At 39.8% G+C, this 22,382-nt stretch overlaps 1 protein-coding gene across 5 annotated transcripts in view; it reads right to left on the bottom strand.

Annotated features, from left to right (window-relative positions):
- LOC123516817 (anoctamin-7-like) overlaps positions 1–22,382 on the bottom strand; it is a 219,194-nt gene that overhangs the window by 45,842 nt on the left and 150,970 nt on the right. For 3 of the 5 annotated variants that reach the window (XM_045276513.1, XM_045276516.1, XM_045276517.1), the window contains one exon: positions 10,806–11,096. In XM_045276513.1, coding sequence (XP_045132448.1) covers positions 10,806–11,096 — 291 coding nt within the window. Of the gene's footprint in view, positions 1–10,805; positions 11,097–12,989; positions 13,433–22,382 lie in introns of all 5 variants that reach the window. The other 2 variants (XM_045276514.1, XM_045276515.1) reach the window with 1 other exon arrangement.

Genomic DNA, 22,382 nt, shown 5'->3' with positions numbered 1-22,382 from the left:
ACAATAATAATAAGGAAAATAAAACGTCATTAAACATATAAAAAAAAAATAGAGCTGCTGGAAGTATATTTTAAACACGGAGAAGGAAAGGATAACTAATAAGGATCATCATAGCAAAATACCAGAAATATACATAAGAAGGTGGGAGAACTGCACCAGATTTAGAACTCGGAGAAGGAAGGGAAGGCAAAAAGGGAGTTGAGTTCTTGCTAAAAGTCAAGGTAAAATATTAGTGTGAACATGTAGGGGGATCTATAGACCTTCGCAGCCATTCTCTATAATCTGGGTCACAAGGAGGAGGAGGAGGAGGAGGAGGAGGAGGAGGAGGAGGAGGAGGAGGAGGAGGTGGCAAGGGAGAGAATAGAACATGGTTGCTGAATGAATTTCTAAGAGAACAAGGAAGGGAAAATATATAGAGAGAGATGGCTTTAATTTTGCAGAAAACATCAAATAAACCTCATTTCTTCCTTACTCCATCAATATTCAAACAACACGAAAACCAGCCAAGTAACAACCACAAAACATGCAACACGTCTGAATATAACCGGGTTTCCTGCTCCACGTTTACCCTCACACTCTCTCTCTCTCTCTCTCTTTCCCTCTCTCCCTTCCTTTCACCCTCCTTCTCTCCCTCTGGCAGAATCTCCCCCCGAAACAGCAATACCATCAGCAGCACAACATACACAGCTTCGTGCAACCCCTTTTCCTCTGCTCCCTGTCCCCCCCGACCTCCCATCCCTTGCCCACTACAAGTACATACAGCTCCTGCCTCTCCCGCACCCCACACGAGGCCCTCCCCTCACTTCGCCGCACACGCTCTACACACAAACCTTCCAGCCTAAAGCCAACTGCCTCCCGTTGCCTGGGTTTTCTGCCAAGTTAGGAGGCTCTGTTTCCGGGATTTAGATCTGTGGGTGAGTGGGAAGGAGGAAAAGGAGAGAAAGATGGGTAGTCGATGAGATAGATGAAAATTGGATAGATAACTGGAAATTGAGAGAGAGAGAGAGAGAGAGAGAGAGAGAGAGAGAGAGAGAGAGAGAGAGAGAGAGAGAGAGAGAGAGTAAACTGATGGTGCTAGATCGTTGTGTTGAAGTTATTCCTGCGGTGGTGATGGTGATGGACTTCATATTTGCAGAGATGAGGATGGTGAGAGAGGTGGTATAGTCTTTCTGGCATTGGTATGGTGATATTTCTTTTATGTAAGAGAGGAGGACTGGACAAGGACAACAAAAATATAAAGAAAAAAGCCCCACTCAGTTGCCAGCTTCCTTACAGATAGCCGATAGATTTACCCAAATGTCTTGAAGTAGAAGTGATGGTGATAAGGATGACTTTCTTATTGAGGAAACTGACCAATGACAAACCCGAAAGAACATTAACACGAGTAAAAAAACAACAAATAAATAGATAAAAAACAATATTGAAGAATGAAGACAGGGTACAAGAGAAGGAAAGGTCAGTTTGTTTTGTTTTCTGAAGTGTCTTGAATCTCCTCTCTTGACTTTGTAGTGATAGTGGTGGTGTTGGTGGTTGTAGTGGTAGTGGTGGGGGTGGTGGTGGTGGTGGTAGGAGTGGTGGTGGTGGTGGTGGTAAGGGATGAATACGAGAGAACTTTCAGGCAACATTTTAATGCTCCAAGGATCAAAACTTTTCCTCTCTCCTCTTCCACCGTTCAGATATCTCACATTCCTCATCACAAACTTTGCTTTATACACAGAACTCTCCCTTCCTCTCTCTCTCTCTCTCTCTCTCTCTCTCTCTCTCTCTCTCTTCTGTTCTCCTTCATCTTTCTATTTTCCATACATTTCTCCTCCTTTCTTCCTTTCTTGTATGTTAATTACTTTTTTCAACCTGTTTCTTTTTCCTCTTTTCTCTTTGTCCCAAGCTTCCCCGATTTCCTTCTCATTTGCATTACACCTTCCTTCTTTTCTTCATAATTATACATTTCCTTCCTTTCTTGTTACTCTCTTCTATTCTGCTTGCGTTCTTTGTTCACTCTCCTTTACTTACGTTCTTTTCATCATTATCTTTGCGTCAGGCACTACTTCTTTCCCTTAATTTTTCATTTTATTTTTTTTTTTGTCATTTCTCTTCATCTCTGTATCTCTTGGTTACCTTTCCTCTTCTCGTTATGTCTCTCTCTCTCTCTCTCTCTCTCTCTCTCTCTCTCTCTCTCTCTCTCTTCGTCTTTCTTCTTCTTTTACTTTGCTAGGAATTCCTCCCATCTTCCTCAATTCCCTCATTTTTAGCTTTCATCTCCTCTGATTATCTGTCTTTACTACATTCCCTCCTCCCTTCGTTCTATCATTATTTTCCTTTCTGCTTTTGGTTTCTTTTCCCGCTTTCCCACTTCCTCGTGTCGGTGCTTTTTCATCTTTTATCTTTCTTTCCCAATCTTTCCTTTTTTTATCTTCCTATAATTTCCCACTGATCGCGTTTTTTTTCTTTTTCTTTCGTTTTCTAAGCTCTTAATATCCCTTTCTTCCCTCTCTCTTTTTCTTTTTTTCGTCTTTCCTATTACTTTCTCTCTACACGCTTCTTCCATTTTTTTCCCTCTCGCAATTTCACCACTTCCTTTTCATTCCTTCAATCTCTCGTATTTCCTCTTTGCTTCTATCTCTTTTTTCTTCTTTTCTGTCCTTTTTATTACGCTCTCGACGGTTCCAAAACACACCAAAAAAAGACACAAATTATAGAAAACCAACACCAACTCCCTCAAAAGAAAAGATTTTATTCTTGCAAATCTTCAGTGTGGTGAAAAACGCGACAGGAAAAACAAGAACGACAAGAACATTAGAGGAAGTGGAAGGAAGTCTCAAAAAACATCACAAAATATATATAGTTGCTGGCTTTCTTTATCTATTACAAAGGAAAGAAAATATAATACCATAACAGTAACTAGCACGAAGGAAAGAAAATATAAAATCGAAACGCTACTACCAGTCTATCTTTATATACCTGAGTTTTTTTATTTATTTTTTTTATTTATACCATGTGGGCTTTTCACGGGAGTTCATGGGCTAAAGGGGATACTTTTTGGGGGTACCTCCTATCTCAAAGCCCACCCGCTAGGAAACCGTTGCCCCGAGTGAGGAAGCATAACCTACACTCGGACCGTGGACAGGATTCGAACCCGTGCGCTTGGAGATCCCCTCGGACCCCAAAGCACGCATGGTTCCACTGTACCACGGCGACCCCTTGGTGGGATAAAGAGGCCATCAAATATTATTAAGAGAAATTTCGAAGGAATGAACATTGCAGTAACTAAAACAAAAGAAAAGGTAAGCAAAATTCCAGAGTAAACTATCAGTCCTTCTTTTAAAAACCTGATAAGTAGGAGAAAAAAAATTCTATCAAACTTTACAAAGAAGAATAAATAAATAACAAGAAATCAGTTGAAATATCCTTGAAAATATATGCCAACAATTTATCTCTATATAAACCAGAATCGTAGGGAAAAAAAAAAAAGCTTATCAGATATTACAAAGACAAGAAAACTGCTACAGTAACTCAAAGAAGAAAAGAAACAAGAATTTGAGATACACATTCCATCTCTACATATAAACCTGAATGACAGAGAAGAAAAAGATCAAATATAACTAAGACAAGGAAAATACTGTGATAACTCAAAGGATACAAGTAAGAGAGGTAGGAAAAGAAACAGCGCTGCCATCCAAAACAAGTGAAGTACGTTCAGAATGAAATGGAACGCGTAGAGGAAATTCCTGGAAGCCTCCTATCATCACCAACCAATTGAGGAACATGGGAAGGCGCGGAGAAGGGAAGGTGATGATGACAGAAGAGGATTTTGATGATGAACACACGCCGGAGGGAGAGAAAGCGGGAGGGGGAAAGAGAAAACAGTTATGTAAGGCCTAAAGACTATTTGTATCCAATAAAGAATACACAGAAAGATAGGATAACGAACGACTATATAGAAGAGAAAGTAAAAATACACAAAATGAAGAGGATTAGCACGTACGAGAAACAGAAAAATGAAGATGCGTAATGAAAAAAGAATGTATTGCAAGTAGAAAATAATGATGTCGGTGATAAAAAATATAAAAAGAACACAGAATAGTAGGGATACAAGACACAGAAAAATGAAAAGCAAAATAGTTGAACATGAAATGAAATGTCGTGAAACAGTTCATGAAAAGAAAAAAATACGACGAAGCCACGTAATAGAAGTAGATTAAAGAAAGAATGAAGAGCAACTAGAACTCAGAGAAGGCGATGTGAACAACAAGAGCACAACGAAAAAGAAAACGAAGGAAAGAATGAGAATGATACAGCAAAGAAAAGAGAAAAATATAGAAAGAATGAGGTCACAGAAGAAGACAGGCGGTGATAAACCAGTGGGAAATACGATGAAATGAAGCGAGAGTGAAGAAGACGAAGAAAAATTACGGTGGAGAGAAGGCTGCTGATGTGGGGAAGAAATTGAAAATAGTTGAGAAGGAAGAGGATGGAGTGTGTTAGATACCCGCGTTCCTCCCACAACCTTAACACCTTCACGGGACCTGGAACATCTCCCCAGCGTGTTAAGGTTACGGGGTTGAGGTGAGTCAGTGGTTTCCAGCATTTTTCTGCGTTTCATTACCCAACAGTGGCAAGGAGAGATGGCAAGGTATGAAATTCAAGGGTCTGGTTGGAGGAGTGCTGATACCGAGTACAGGAAAGGACTAAAGAGCCAAGAGGGAAATAAAAGGAGAATGGAGTAGGAAATTTTATGGTCGTTTTGGAGGAATGTTGTTACTGTATCCTCTTCACTTTGTAGGTTGTGACGAAAAAAAGCAGTGGTGAATAAACGATATCTTAGTTTTTTTCTGAAAGAAAAGACTCCTTATTTCGTACAGGATATATTGCTTTATCTCAGCTTGGTGTATACATATAAATGGGTTCAATTTGGCGTAACACAAAGTCTGTTGAATAACTCACGTTGCTAAACTCTGTTCTTTTAAATACCTCGATTTATATTTCTCTTTCCATCATCTTTCCATTTCAAGAAATACAAATATTATTTGCATCTTTACTGAGACTCATTTTGCATTTTTTCCTTTTGTGCATTTATATTACCTGTCTCCGTTGTCTCATATTCAAAACGCTGGTTTCTCCATAAAGTAAGTATGTTTTCTGGCATGAGAATGGTTCCTTTACAATGCTCATGATTGACTGGAGTAGTTTGCCGCATATTTCTTCTCTGATTCAGATTTATTTCCGCTTGTACTCTTGAGCCGCACACCTCGCAGTGTATCTGTCGTGGGTGAGACCTGAATCCATTAAGATGACTTTCTTTCGAACAAAGGAAAGATTGTCTGTATAGGCTGTTTATGTACGAGTGTGTACATTCCCTTCCGCAACTATTGTTGTGCCTCATAGGTGTAAATATATATATATATATATATATATATATATATATATATATATATATATATATATATATATATATATATATATATATATATATATATATATATATATGTATGTATATATTGATTTTAGACATTATAAGCCTCAATATGCTTTACTTAAATTTTCTTTAGACAACAGTATTTCAGATTTTTTTTTTTTATCGTTATATGTGATGCATTTTACTTTGCATTTTACGTGGTTTTCTATCAACATTTTCTTTATATGAAACAAACGTCCTCGTTAGCATAAGGCATAAAAATACCACTAGTTCTATCAAAATATTAGATAATAAAACCCTTTAGAAATCCCAAAAATGTCTACTAATACCAATTAAAAACAGCTAAGGAAAAGCGCGTAAACATTCATGAATAATAGTTTCTGTCACACCTGAGCTTTACTTTCTTCCACTGACCTACTATCAGCACCTCGATACTACTCGTTGTCCTTCCTTATTCACTTTCCCATGTTGGCTATAAGGAGACAGGAGGCATGCCGTGTCCTGAGTCCATCACCAGCTCATCCAAGAGCCTGACCCACTTCCCCAGGCTGAGCGAGACATGGACACACGAGTCACTAACACTGAAAGATTGCCACCCAAAGACTGTCGTTGTGACCGTACAGTATAGACAGTGGCGCGGCCAAGGCGTATTAGGAGTGTGAGGAATGCAAGGCCAAAGGATTAATGTAGAATACCACACAGTAAAGTGATATATTTAGCTATTTGTACTATTATTTGCTGGTATGTGAACCTGCTTATGGCTTTGTAGTGAGTGATTTTTTTCAGATTCCGATCATGCAGATATTTGTCGTTCTGTATCCACGAAATTTAAAAAATCTGATATATGAAGGTTTGGTTGTGCATGTTTAAGCGTATTATTATGTTGTTTTTAGGGAATATTTATAGCCTTGGAATGATAATTTGCTTAGCTTCAATTCATGAACATCAATAGCTTCCATCCCTCTTCGCGGTTTCTCTTCATTAACAAATTCAGAATAATGGAAAAATACTGTAATAAATGTTTTCTAGTCCAAGTTTGTGGTTTTAGCAGTTTTTTCTTCGTTTTTTGGTTAAGCATGTAAAGGAAGCGACATTTTTCATATTTAAGAAAAAACAATAAAAGATCTTACGCTATACGTCTTCGTTATCTACACTACAATAGTTGAAGATAAATGGAACACTTTTTCTGATTGCTATTATGGGCTTTGAAAAGATTTATGTTTGTTTTCGTTAGAGAATGAAATATCACAATTTTCAGATACTTTTCCTTATTCAAAAAAATTTCTTCATTGGCTAACTCAAAATAATGAATTAAACATCATGATATTTTTTTTTATAAAAGAGTTTGATTTTCTGTTAGTTTTGTCAGATAAAGTTGAAAAACGATCTTTATATGTTAATCTTTTCTTACAGATAGATAGATAGATAGATAGATAGATAGATAGATAGATAGAGAGAGAGAGAGAGAGAGAGAGAGAGAGAGAGAGAGAGAGAGAGAGAGAGAGAGAGAGAGAGAGAGAGAAATGGGGAAGATGAGGAAATATCAGAAGCCCTGAGGAGGGGGAAAGAGACAGAAAAGAGATGAAATTTGGACGGGAAGAGTAAGAAGGCAATACAAATAATTTCAAAGGCAGCTCTAGCCAATCACAGCTGTCATGTATATAGACAAATGAATACATAGAGAAAAAAAAATAGAAAACAATAAAAAAGGAAGATGACAATATTCGTTCATGTTAGAAATATAGCTATTATTCTTATTGGATATCTTCTTCGTCAAGTAAGGAACTATCTGTACACTGAGAACTTTAAGACGATACAACCATCCACCACAACCTGAAGGCCAAGTTTGACGACCTCTAGCCGCCACCAGCAGAGATCTCCCAAAGTTCTGGACTGGCCTCTATATTGCATCCGTTCATTTCAACCTCCAACTGCTGGGAGTGAGTGACAGTTAGGATTCCTAGACTGGCATACGATGAGTTGAAGGTACGGGAAGGGAAGAGATAGATGATAGGAAGAGAAGGATGGAAGAGAGATAAAGAGGGAAGAAATGGGAAGAGAGAGAAAAATAAGGAGAGAAAAAGAAAGGATAAAGGAAAAGAAATAACGCGACAGTTAAAGAGGAGAAAAATGAAAGAGGAAATGGAAGAGACAAGAAACAAAAAAAAAAAAAAAAGAAGAAAAAATAAAGAAAAGAGTAAAGGAGTCAAACAGGATTAATGAAAATGGCAATCAAAAGCAAAAATAAATGTATGAAAAGGGAAAAGGGAGAAAGGAATATACGAAAAAAAGCAGAAAAAAACAAAGGGAAAGCTATTTAATAACATCCTGAACTATATATGAGGACAACAATATTTTCAGACGTATGTACATAACTCACTTTGCTGTTGGTGCGTTATTTCATTAATCTAGCAGCGTCACCAGAACAAAAAAAAAAAAAATACATATATCATTACTCTCCCGAATTAATCTTCTACTTGACTAAGGATGAACCGAAGCGACGTAGGTTTGTGTTCGTCTTAATCTCAATGGTTAATTCACATCAGGAAATCATCGCTTTGTACTTCCTTTCAAATAAGCACAGAGAGAGAGAGAGAGAGAGAGAGAGAGAGAGAGAGAGAGAGAGAGTGTGTGTGTGTGTGTGTGTGTGTGTGTGTCACGAGAAACACTAACCTTATACGTAGATCTGAAGAAATGCTACAGTGTTCTAGGCCACGGTGGACTGATGGTAAAGAGACTGACGAAAAAGGAGAAACAGGGAAAAAAGCAGTACTAGAAATAAAGGCTACAAATCAAACCCTCAGTATCAGTAATAACAGAAGAGCGATAAAAGCAACACTAACCAGTAGATGTTATAGCAATGAGAACAAGAGGAACACATGTTAAAAAGACGGACAGTGAAAGAGAAATACGTGATAATGCAGTAACAGAAATCAAGATGCTACTTCAAGGTGTCTTTCGGCTAATTCTTTTCATTCTTTTAGGGAACTTGCATTTGAAGTGGGTCTTTTTATATATTTGTATTTGTCCTTGGCTAGTTTCCCTCTTGCATAAAAAAGTAATAAAAACAGAGGGATAATAAGAGACTGATACTGACAAGGAACAAACAATAAAAGAGGAAGAACCAAAGGCAGGATGACTAACATTAAGAAAGAGATATATATGACAGAACAGTACCAGAAATATGTACATGTATTACTACTATAAGTGAAACAATCAGCAACAATAACATAGGAATGATAAAGCAATGCAAACACATGGAGGCAACAACAATGATAAATCGTTGTGTGTTAACAGCAGTGAAAAACCAAACACAATATTCCTGTTGACAAACGCAGTAGCAAACGCCATCCAACGCGACCCACTGATTAAATATTCATGTGCTGAAACATTTATTTGTGTTGGCGAGGTAGTACACGTGTGTGTGTGTGTGTGTGTGTGTGTGTGTGTGTGTGTGTGTGTGTGTGTGTGTGTGTGTGTGTGTGTGTGTGTGATAAATATCGTGAGGGTTAGGCCGAGAGATCGCGTGCTTTGAGTGTTTAGGTTATACAGCTGATGGAAGAGGTGGTAGTAGTGATGGTGGTGATTATGGAGGTGGAGGTGAAAGTAGTAATGGTGGTAGTGAGTTCTTCTGCACCGCTATTCAGTCTGCCGCTCACCTACGCTTAGTTTTAATGAAGTCACACTAAAGACTCCTTCGGCGGCTCAACTGACTGTTAACCGCAGCAGTGAGGCATGAGTATGTCCTTGGAATTAAGTGGATTATTTGAAATTATGCAATGGTGTGTGTGTGTGTGTGTGTGTGTGTGTGTGTGTGTGTGTGTGTGTGTGTGTGTGTGTGTGTGTGTGTGTGTGACTGTCTGTATTGTTAGCAAGGCTTAACTAAATTCATGTGATCTTGTGTTTGCAATCTATACTATCCTTTTTTTCTTCATTTGAATTGCATCTTTTTATGTTATAAGGTGTTTTTTTTCTTTTCATCCATTCCAAATATTTATAGTGTATTCATGAGAGCCCATTTTAGTTCATGTTTTCTTAGTTGCTAAGATATTTTCCATTCACCCATTCTAAACAACTATACTCTTCCAGGATCCAGCTCTAATCACTTCACCATCGCCACATACTCCATATCATACGAGGTAAATCATCTCATTGGAAACTCCACACACACGAAAAAAAAAAAAACCCACAAAGCTTCACTTGTTTGTATGACGTGAGTGTTTTCCCGCTTCATAACAAAACACACACACAGAGAACAAAAATTACCTAGTCAAAGTCTCCTCGTCACCCCGATGCCGTGACCTGACTCCTCCCACTTATTGAATTCCCGCACAAAGAGGTGCCACCTGAGGCCCGCCACAGCCGCCAGCGACTTTAGGAAGCCCCAAACACTGCTACGGATCTCACTGGGGTATTTTTTTTTTCGGTTAGCGAAAGTGGTTGATGGGGAGGAGCTTTCGTTTTTACTGTCCTATATGTCTTACTGTAGATTGTTGCTCATTAGAAAAAAAAAAAAAAACGCAAGGGTTAATAGGTCAACTAGTGTTTGCTCTTATTTGTTTCTTTTTGCACAATCGTTTAAGTTGTCTTTTTTTTTTCGATTAGTGTTTAAATTCTTTTAGTGTTGCTCATCAGATATAGTGTTAATGTATCTAACCCCTCTCTCTCTCTCTCTCTCTCTCTCTCTCTCTCTCTCTCTCTCTCTCTCTCTTTAATCTTGGTGTAACATTCTATTCGAAACATTTTTTTAAGAACGTTTGCTGATGATATTCTTATCGCATTGCCAGCCTTATATTTTGAAAAGCGAACATTTGTTAGCTGAGCGATAAATGTGCTTTGTTATAAATTTTCCTTCATCTCTATACTTTTTGCCTATAGCTTCCTGCCCACACGCACCATCAACACTCTGTACGTGTGACCTTTTGGCAGGTAATACTGTGACCTTAGTTTTTTCGTTATCAAGGAAAAGTTTACCCTCACTCCCTAAGGTCATTAGCAATATGGACAGTGCGTGCATTTTCTTTCCCTTTCTGTTTTTCTTTCTCTCTGCCACAGGGTGCTAATAAAACTCTGAATGAACAAAACCATCTGGGACAAATCCCCTTTGAGCAGCATGAGTTTGAGCAAAACCGAATGTTATTACTTAACTTTATATCACTATTCATATCACGGTTTATAGGCCTAGGAAATTTTTTGTGGTTGATTTTTATTCTTATCTTACAATAACCTAATTCATTTTCATTATAAAGTAAAACACTCAACATTTACTTCTCAGGACAAAACGAAGTTTGCAAAATTGAATAAAGATTCATAAGATAACATCTTTTCTTATATCACAGTCTATGTTTCTGAGCCTTACACTCTTCTAATCAAAGCAAGACTCAACACTCACCTCTTCCATGTGGAGTCCAGCCTTCATGAGTGATGTCATGAATTTCTCTCTCCATGTCTCGTGCTTTTTTATCCTCTTCTCGCTGACTGTCCTGATGAGTGTCTTCTCCCTCTCCTGGTTCTTGCGCGCAGCACCCTCCGCGTCCTCATACACCAACACATAGTCGATCCTTCGCCGGCCATCCCTAAAGAAGGTGGTGGCATCTTCTTGTTGATTGGTTTGGGGCTGCTGCTGTGACCTGCCGCCCTGCCCGCCAGTGCTGCCCCAGCTATCCGAGTCACCGCCACCATGCTGAAGACAAACCAAACAATGCCATTAATCTTTCAGGTCATTGTATTGAAGCCTTCTATGGCGAAGCGAATCCAGAGGAAATGTTATAAAACAATGATATTCCAGTTTTCTTGACGTGAAAGTTAGTTTCCCTTTAGGGGAAACTGCAAGCAGTCTGTTTGCTGAAATAAAGTAAACAGTAACCATCATTATACTCAAAATAAGAAAACCATTAAGGGTGAGGAGACGTAGAAAAGTTGTTAGATAGTGGCACTCCTAATTTTCGTGACATAAATGTTAATCGGCGTACAATGTCTTTCGCTACCATGAAAATTGTGAGACAGACGATGTGTTGATGACAAAAGAACTATCACTAGATACGAGAAACGTAAAACACCAAGGAAGGGAATGAAGAGAAAAAAAAGTAGGCCTGTCTTTGTTTCCTTCATGCGGAAGCTGGTTTACTTGTTCGTCGACGTTCCTTCTGTAAAAATTGTGAAACCGACATGTAGTTGTCATCACGAAAACATTTGTTTTCGCTGCCAAAAAATCAGTTTTTCGACAGTAGTTCTGCTTGAATGTGCAAAGCGTTTTACAGCAGAAGCCAGCCCAAGCGAGACGTGCTGGAGGGGAGTTGGTTAAAATGTAACATCTCTCACCTTTTGTCTTGTCCATTTTTGTGTGCTTGTGTATCTGAAATGTGTGTGAGAGGATGAATGATGTTTTACTCTCTCTCTCTCTCTCTCTCTCTCTCTCTCTCTCTCTCTCTCTCCTCACATACACACAGACACGAAGCTTCACGTTATTTAGCCGTTTATGAACCTTACATAAAATTTGCCCTCGAGAAAAAAATGTAGGAGTGAAAGAGAGAGAGAGAGAGAGAGAGAGAGAGAGAGAGAGAGAGAGAGAGAGAGAGAGAGAGAGAGAGAGAGAGAGAGAGAGAGAGAGAGCAGCCTCGTTTCAGCACCGTCACAATTCTAGCGTGTATATGCTGCACAATATCTATTCCATTTTCATTATGATTAATTTTCTCTTGAAATGACCGAAGTGAGGTGAGGAGAAATTCGTGTAATTTTACATCTGTTTGTTCTATTTTATGTGCATGACAAAAAATGTGCAAGGGGTCACTGCACCAAACCGGCATATCAATGTGAATGTGATGAAATATGATATACCATAAAATAGACGGTACAAATTTGTTATTATTGTCATGGTTATTCAAGCAAGTCAAGCAATCAATAAGAGTTGCAGTACACACACACACACACATTTATGGAATTAGAGGTCTCCAGATAGCATTACTGACTCAGGGAAGCAGTTACACCGGAATATTATGTGTGCTGGAAACATGGATACATACTTATATTTACAGCAAGCATGAGGTACAATTAGGAGAAGCGCCAGACTTGATCCTGAAACAAAACGGCAAGCTCTTAAATACGAATACATGCATACACGGAATACCTTACCTGGATTACTTTGTTTCCTGAGATATAAAGATGCTTGAAACTTGCTGCGAAATTGAAGACAGATTTGTAGTTTTCTATTTCTTAAACGTCTTACTTTTCTCGTCTTTTTTTTTTTGTGATGAACTTACATTGTGAATAATAACTTACTTTTATTCTAAGATTGTAATACGTCATCTGTAGTGTCTAAAAATTCAAGCTTGTTGCAGAATTTGAAAAATGCGTATCTTTCTCTGCTTTTAGGACTTTTTTTTCGCTAAGTCACGTTGTAAACATTAACTCATCCTTTGTTCGTCAACTGTAGGTAGTGTAGACGAAAAACCGAGCCTTGTGTTTGTAGCGAGACGTGTTAGGCGGTGTGGGTCACTGATGTTTCAGTGCACAAAGCAGACTTCAGAAGAGGCCACCGGCGAGGTTCACCTTTAACCCGTTAGCGCAGCGGACTTACCTTGGCATTGATGTTGGTTTGTAGGTAGTCACGTGCGTCACTCCACACTTCCTTCAGTACAGCTTCGCCAAGCTCCAACCATTTCCGGCCTTCCTCTGTCCAGTCCTTGCGCTCTGGTGAGTCATATCTCCCACTTTCATCAGAAACGCTGTTAATTCTGGCCTCAGCAGACATCCGCAGCCTCGAGGCATTCTCCCTGATGAGATCTGGATGCAGCGCGCCAGTACTACGTCGGTGGTGGTTCAATAGCGCACTTCGAGCTTCTGGCATGAGCGTTGACGTCTCGACCTCAGAATCTGACACCATCTTGAGTAGCTGTCACTCCACCGGATCCCTGGACTCGTCCCAATGCTCAGCAAAACAATGCCTCAACACAAAGTTCATGTATCGTTCGTCCGCAATATAGCGGGGTAGGATTTTCGTCACTTCATGATTTTCTGATGCTAAACAAAGTAAGTACACATACTTTAATTAGACAAGCGCAGTGACAAGTTATGATTAAGATTCTTAGAGATTCCACGACAACTGCATTTTTCCACTGCATTCTTCCTTAAGCATTCATGACACACACACGAATTTGTATTGGGGTGCATGATCCATGAGAAAATGAGAAGAAAGAAAAACAGTTCATACTGGTTATGATCTTTTCTCTGTCACCACCTGTCACTGAACCAATTCCCAGTTCCCAAACTCACTACCGCATCTCAACACACCAGAAGAGCTGTGTCATTTCCATTCCGATGACGAAGAATATATCGAACAAAAAGTTAACAACAAACCTAAACTTTCACCGAGGCCCCACAAAAAAAAAAAAAAAAAAAAAAACGACGATCTTCAATAGTCAGTTTACATTAATAGCATTTCATAAAAGCCCGAAAACTTTCAATGACGTTTCTCTACACAAGATATTTCGGTGAAGCTTTATGGCTAGCATGTCAGGCAGGACTTTAAACTGATGCAGGGGTGAGGGATGGTGTGGGCAGCATATAATAACTACGTAAAAAGTGGATGGTATATTCACTGTGCGCTCTTCATTATACCATCTCAATACACTATAATCTCCAAATCTATACATAACAACTAAGCTTTCGTAGGATGCCCTGGATTAAATAAGCAGCCGACACAGATGAATGGTGAGTGTTCGTGGTGCCTTCGTTTGGATGTCCAGTTACGAAGGCTTATACTGATGAATGAGCGAGGGAAGGTACAATACATCTAAGTAGAGTGATGTGGATTTGTAGATAACGAGAGATGTCAAGGATGGATTGGAAAATGATGACTTAACATGTAAATCAGTATCTAAAGTGGAGAGAGAGAGAGAGAGAGAGAGAGAGAGAGAGAGAGAGAGAGAGAGAGAAAGTAGGTGGATTATGAATATTCAGGGATGTGGACTGCTACCATTAACATACTAACGCAGCTGTGTGAAGGGACGCCATGCTGCAGTTGGGAAATAAGCGTGAGTCTAGCTTAGCAGGGCGAGACGGACATGAAAGGGATACTGGGAGCGTATACAACAGTAATTGCCGTGTGGACATGAAAGAGATCATGATAAATAGATGGATAGATAGATAAGCATTTTAGATGAATAGCTACATACACAGACAGACAGGCAGACACAGACAGACAGATAGATAGAGAGATAAAACAGGCCGCCAGACAGACAGACAAATAGACATTTATGGATACAACTTAGTCATTTTTGGTCCAACTAACAATAACTGTACGATCAAAACTGCACAACCAAATACCCCTAAAATTGAAAAATCTAAAATGCAGTACAGTAATATATTCTTAGGCCAGTTTTGGAAGCAAGGGTAACGCTGCAGTAAATGGTAAATCGTGGAAATGAGAAACAACACCATCGTTTTAATGAAACTGAAAGACGCAGAAATAGAGGTCAGACAGTCTTTAATTGGAATCTAATGGGAGCAACAATTACTTGGTACACAGAAAGGCTGCTTTCTGACATTTCCTCTTTGTATGTGATGTTTAATAATAATGATGATGATGAAGAGAAGGAATAGGAATAGGAGGACGATGAGGAGGAGGAGGAGGAGGAGGAGGAGGAGGAGGAGGAGGAGGAGGAGGAGGAGGAGAAGGAGAAGAAGAACAAGAAGGAGAAGGAGAAAGAAAAGGAGAAGGAAAAGGAAAAAGAAAAGGAGAAGGAAAAGGAAAAGGAAAAGGAGGAGAAGGAAAAGGAGAAAGAGGAGAAAAAGAAGGATAAGAAGAAGAAGGAGGAGAAGAATGAGGCAGAGGAGGACAAGAAAGAAGAAAAGAAGGAAGACGAGCACCTCAATAGAAACCTGTAATATACGTACTTTCATTATAACTTTGATATGAGACAAGGAAAAGCCTTATGTGCTATCAAAGGAAAAGTCTATCACGACACAGCAGAGAGCAACAAAGCGTTCATTTCAATCGTCAACTTTAATGAGCCAACTATCGTCAAAACCACATCTCTACGAATCCAAACTGGGAAGTCAATTCATACCTTTCTTTATTTCTTCTATTTCTATTAGAACCATATTACACAAGGCAGCAACAAAACAGAACAGTACAGTAAGGAGTCCCATCTTTTACTAATAACACAATACACAAGGCAACAACAGAAGAGGTAGAGAATACAAATACAGTTTTCACTCCTTTACCATTACCATAATACATCAGGCAACACCAAAACTTTCTAGAAAGACACACATTAAGATTTTTATCCTTTACCAAAACCACATTACACAAGGAAAGAGCAGAACAGGAGATCAAAGGAAACACAGCCCTATCTTTTACCAATACCCTACTACACAAGCCAAGAGCGGAACAGGAACAGACACACACACACACACACACACACTAAAAAGAAGAAAACCTTTACTTTTAACCAAAACCACGCTACACAAGGCAAGAGCACAACCGGAAGACACAGGAAATAGAGTTCCATCCTTTACTGGTAGTCTGGGGCACTCCAATGCACTAATCGTCAGCAACATCTCGGGAACATCTCCATTCTTAAGGGCAGCGTAGTCGAGGCGCCTCTAATTAAACCCCTGGCCTTGCGTGGAGCACCAATTACCAGAAGGCCAATTTCCTGCTAACTACCTATCACAAGGTCTGATTGGTGATTCCCTCTCCCAGCTCCGTGGAGTGGTGGTGATGATACTGGTGATTGTGGTCATGATTATGGGCCGGTGATGGTGCCAGTGGTGGCAATGGCTATGGCAGGAATGGTAATGAAGGTAATGTGTCCAGTGTCGCTAGTGATAGTGAAGAGAGAGAAAGTAATGTTAAAATGCACTGAAATTTGTTATTTTTTTTTTACCTTAAACTGTTTCCTCCGCCCCTGTTTGGCTGACGCTGCCTCTCACACTCTCACCCTCGCCTCCGCTAACGGCCCTTCCCTCCCTCATTCCTCTACCCAGTCCCTCACCCCTCGCCCCTCGCCCCTCGCCCCTCGCCCCCGGCACGGCGCAGGAACACCGTGAGTGGAATATATACAACACCACCGCCTTGCTTCCTACACGCCACGCCACAAATCATCCGAGCGAGCAAAGCTTTTTTATTCTTTTTCCAGCATCTAGTGGAGAATTTTAAAAGGAAAACCGCATATTGTATTTTCTTAAACGGACGTAAGGAAAATATTAATTATGTTGTGTTTACGATTCATCTATTTATCTTTCCACTTTTTTCATCTTATTCTTTACGTAGTAACAACTCAATTTGTATTCAGTGAAGAAGAAGTTTGGATTAGGAAAAAAGTTTCTTATACACACAAAAAATATTACTAATCTGTAATACATATTTTCTATTATACTCCTTACACTCTGCTACTTTATCAATACCCAATGAAAGATCAATAGTTTTAAGTTCCCCATATTCGATTAAGCATAAAAAGAATACTGCCGTAATAGGTTTTATCAAAATTAGTTACTTATATTTACTCTAATGATATTCGTGAAGATGCGAAGGTATAAATAAAATCCCTCACACGGGGAGGAGTTAAAAATACATGGAGTGTCCGCGTCGTGTGGTCTGCTGGCGGCTTAGTCCCTCGTTGCGTAATCAAAATGACGCTAACAAAGGTCGGCGTGAACACAGGCTTGGCTCACAGGGCCACACGTTCACGCCTACAAGAGGAGGGAACCTTTGGATGGACTGCGACAGACAACCGAAGCCCACACCAGACTCTCAAATAAGCAGGGAGGGGAGGGGAGACTGAGGCCTGTGGTGTGTCGCGGGGAGCCTCACCCACTCAATGTCTGGTCGCAGTAAAGGTAAAAATGTTGTGATAGAGAAATGTTACAAGCTCCTTTTATCTTACTGTTCTTTGTAGGAAAAATTCAATTGCTACGACATTATTATTTAAAATGATTGGTTTATTCAACACACATATGGATGGAATATTATGCCCTTAATTCATTTTCGTGTTCCCGGAGTGGAGGATGAGTGGGACAAATAATGTGACACCCAAATGAGTAACGATAAACGGTGGATTACGGGGATGAAAATTAAACGGCCTGGATCAACAACAGATTTCAGATAACATGGCAAAGTTATATACAGACTACATCATGTCCCTTCATTTCTTCTCTCAATCGCAAAGTGGACAAGGTGGGGACGAGTACTGACATATCCAGCTGAGTAATGGCCCACAACAGATTACAGGGAAACGAATCTAACAGTCTGGATCAACTACAATGATTTCAAATTTCTTAATGATGAAGCTGCGAGTCATGAATTCAAAGTAAATGTCATTACTTTCTTAGAAACTCACTAAGCATTGTCAGAATTGTCGTCCTATTTCTTTTTAATCCATTTCTTTCTTAATTTTTTATACCCACATTTGTTGAAAAAAAGGAACATTGATTAAGTCTGTATCAATTCAATAGTTTTACACCAATGTCCCTTAATGGATATTCATAATCATAACTGTAATAAAACCACGATCTATCAGCAGAAATGAGACGCCCAATAACTCCGTAGCACAGACACAGCTAGCATCACCATCACAAAGGTGTGCCTCGACCTTCGTCCCCTTCAACTTCATCAAAATGTACTTCACGCCACGGCACACCAAGTTCAACTCCACTCAATTTCAGGTTTATGTAAGTTTCACGAGCCTCTCCTGTGCAGGTAAGGGACAACTACTAAAGGCATTTCAACGTGTTATTGCCAGTAGAATCCTAAGCTCTAAGTCATAGTATATAGAAACAAAACAATCTTGAGAAAATACCCGAAGATGAGTGAGTTCAGAGAGACTATTCAGGCACCACTTATAGGCTAATTCTTGTACAACCTTATGAGGAAACGTTTTATATTACATAATCAATGCGGCTGAAATACCGGAGATATTCGGGCATCTGGGAAAAGATAAAGCACTTGTTTTAAATGTCATCCAGATTCAGAAGTCGAGTAAACCAGTACACTTATCTCCAATGTATTTAGAGCTTTTCTATCTAACTAAGTCCGATATGCTGTCAGTCTTCATGGAAAACCTAATAATTCATAGATTTTCATCATTTCACACGATCTAAGACAGAAAAAGACGGTAAGTAGTGAAAACACCGCATTTTACTCGAATACCGATCATGAAATTCAGTGGAAAAAGTAACACAATTCTTGCTCCTCATTATGACCATCCTTCTCTTCGTCCTCGCTGACAGAATAACGAGAGTATCAAAGGATCACATAATGAAACTTTCTCGCCTACTAATCATGACCGTACGTGGGAAAAGTAACACTCCTACTGCTCCTAATTACCATAACCATCTTCTTCGTCCTCATGTACAGAGCATCAAAGACACAAAGTAAAACACCTACACAAGCACCACACATGAAGTAGTCCTCTTGTGTCCTCTCTGACGCCTCGGAACAGTGCCCGCGGCTCCTTGACTTATGGCGGTGTTGGGCGCGACGGCATCACGATTCCATGCCCTTCAGGAACTCCAAAACTTTGTCTGACAGCTGTGTTGAGATCAAAGAGCCACGCGAAGTAATAGAAGGACTGCCCGCGCTAGTGTGTCGAGAGGAGGATAGTAATTAAATGCTCTCTCTCTCTCTCTCTCTCTCTCTCTCTCTCTCTCTCTCTCTCTCTCAGCAAAATATCGTACATATTACTCATTCATATTCATTCACATGTTGATGGTGCCGCTTTTCACTCACTTTCATTCACTTGCCTTTCATCGCCTCCATTCGTTTGTCTTCCACTCCGTTATCTGCGCTTCAATCCAGCCTTTACATTTTCTGCCTTTCATCATCATCACGCCTCTTCACACACACACACACACACACACACACACACACACACACACACACACACACTCTCTCTCTCTCTCTCTCTCTCTCTCTCTCATGCCCCTCTTGGTCCTTCATAATTACTACATTCATGACTGTCTCTCCTAATACTTACAATATAAGGTCCTGAAATTGCATCTCTTCTCGTATATCTCTAACGTTTTATGTCTTTTTTTTCTGGGATCTTCTCTTTCTTTTGCTTCTAATCTAGCAAAGACTCTTCATATATCCACTGCTTATTCACGTTTTCTTTTTATTTTATTTCGTGTGTATTTTCATGGCTTTCGCTTTCTCCCGTCTTTTTTTCCAGTATACTCTTGCGTGAAGTCTGCAGCTACTTTAATCTCAGACATCCTTCACTTCTCTCACGACTCCTCCTCCATCTTTCTCTCTTTCTCCGTCTCCTTCTCCTACTCCCTCTCCCTCTCTCTCTCTCTCTCTCTCTCTCTCTCTCTCTCTCTCTCTCTCCCGACACCACTTACCCTGGCCTTTCCACACCTCTTTCCTCTCAAACACCACTCCATCTATGAGTGTTTTCTTGCTCGAGCGATTGTTACATAGAGTTACATAAAACAGGCTACAACAGACCTTCGGGGCTCATGAGAGAGAGAGAGAGAGAGAGAGAGAGAGAGAGAGAGAGAGAGAGAGAGAGAGAGAGAGAGAGAGAGAGAGAGAGAGAGAGAGAGAGAACGAAAATCACTCCCTCACTCCAGCACTTATGAGAACCTCGACAAATATGTATAAAAAAAAAAAATAATGATAATAAAAATGAGGCAGATCATCTCACATTTTTAACTTCTGGAAGGCTATTTCATCATCATCGTCCTCTCGCCGCTTTCAAATTACATGGAAAGGACCAAAAATGTTCCCTTCTTCTTTCTGTAATTCATCTTGGTCTCAGTTTCATGTACCGGGAGATTAAGTTGGAGGAGAGAGAGAGAGAGAGAGAGAGAGAGAGAGAGAGAGAGAGAGAAGGAAGGTAGTAGTAGTATTAGGAGGAGGAGGAGAAGGAGGAAAAATAAGAACAAATGGAAGGACGACCACTATGAAGGGTAAAATCACTAGAAAGACAACGAGATAACGAGGAAGAAGACATACAAGAGTAGAAAGATGAGGATGAAGATAATGAGTAAAGAGAAGAGGAAAACTAGAATAAGATAAACGTCAAAAAAAAAAGAAAGGCCAAAGGAACTGGAAGGGAGGGAGAGAGGGAGTAAATGGAAGAGAGAGGAGGGAGGAGGAGGAGAAAAAGAGAAAAAAAATAACGACAGAGGCAGTAAAGGAGTCAGGAAACCCATTTGCAAGAGAGAGAGAGAGAGAGAGAGAGAGAGAGAGAGAGAGATCAGGACAAACAAAACAATATCTTTCAAAAGACACAATATAAGCAAAAAAAAAAAAAAAACACACGAAACACAAAAAGAAACACCATAATGATACATCAGCACAAACAGAAAATCATTAAATAGGAAACGAAAAAACACAAACAGATATGAACTCGATCCAAAGCCAAGACAGCACACACAAGCGAGGCAAAAGAATCACACATACAGACAAAATGGAAACACAAGTAGCACAGGAAATATTAATGAAATGAGCGGCGTTTCTAAGGGGATTCGTCTCAGCAACATTATCCAAAGTGAAGTAGACGTTCCCTTAAGCTCTCCCGCAGACACCTTTTTTTTTTCGCACGTGGAAGGAGGCAGGAGAGTGATAGAGAGAAGGAGGACCACAGGAAGGAAGGAAAAGAGAATATCGCATCTACTTGATAGGGTATAGGACAGGAAGGGACGAAGGAAAGGAAGTGACGGTAGGAAGATGGCACAGTGGTAAGGTAAGGGAGAGCAGAAAGGGAGGAAAATTAAGGAAGCCAAACTGAAAGGAGGCTGAATGAAGGTTGAAGGGAAGAGGGAAGGAAAGGTTTTTGTAAAAGAGATCGAGAGTTCAAGGGAGGAAGCTTAGGGACGGAAAAAGGAAGGAAAGGAGAGAGAGAGAGAGAGAGAGAGAGAGAGAGAGAGAGAAGAGAGAGTCAGGAAGAGGAAAGGAAAAAAAAACAACATAAGATCCAAAGTTTTTATACAAAAGACGAAAGAGAAGGATTGACGAAGAAAACAAGGAAGGAAAGAAATAGATAAAGAAAATTTAAGAGGATAATTTAATGAAAAATGAAGGAAGGAAAGGAAGAGGAATTTCAGGAGACCGACAGAAGGGGAAATCGAATATAGAAAGAAGAAAGTTTAAAAACCATAGACAAAAAAGCGAAAATCATGAAGCAGGGAGGAAAGGTGATGCTAATTAAGATGACAGTTTTGTGGACGGAAGGAAAACACAAAAAAATGTCACAAAAAGAAAAAAGAAAAACAAGCAAAAAGAAAAAACAAGCCAAAATGAGATTAGTTTTGTGAACAGAAAGAGAACGAAGAGAGAGAGAGAGAGAGAGAGAGAGAGAGAGAGAGAGAGAGAGAGAGAGAGAGAGAGAGAGAGAGAGAGAGAGAGAGAGAGAGAGAGAACTAAAAATGAAGAAACGTTGAAAGAGGTGGAGAAGTGGAGGTGAAGGTCGGTGAGTGGCGTACAGTTTTCACATAGTCCTTCAGACACTCATTCCTCTCAGGCTAGGAAAGAAAAGTCCCCCCCCTCGTGCCGGTGTGAACCCTAAGGAGTCCCGCAAGGGTTGTTTGGTGCCTCCTCAGTCTTCAGAAGAGGCGCTGAAGGTCAACACGAAAGGTTAGCTTGAAGTCTTACCTCGGTCACCCTCGCGAGATGAGAATAAAGAGGAAGATGTACAAAATATGAATTTTGTGTTTTGAATGTGAGCTGCCAAAAGTCAGTCAAAATAGAAAATCATTCTAAAGATATTTCCAGTATTGAATGAGATTGGGTAAGTGTACGTCTCTCTCTCTCTCTCTCTCTCTCTCTCTCTCTCTCTCTCTCTCATTCGCAAACTCGATAAATTCATGGTTATTTCTCTTTGTTAGTCTATCTACTTATTTTACAGAAGTATATATTTAGTTCTGCTTGTTAGTCCAATTACTACTTTCTACAGAGTACCTAATTTTGAAAAGGCCAAAGTTAGTGGAGGGTCAGGAGCTTCATTCAGACGCCAATTTGTGA

The sequence above is a fragment of the Portunus trituberculatus genome, chromosome 41 (assembly GCF_017591435.1).
Source record: "Portunus trituberculatus isolate SZX2019 chromosome 41, ASM1759143v1, whole genome shotgun sequence".
In the NCBI taxonomy this organism is placed as follows: Eukaryota; Metazoa; Arthropoda; class Malacostraca; order Decapoda; family Portunidae; genus Portunus; species Portunus trituberculatus.
The sequence above is the reverse complement of the archived record's forward strand: the minus strand, read 5'-3'. Positions and strand labels throughout refer to the sequence as shown.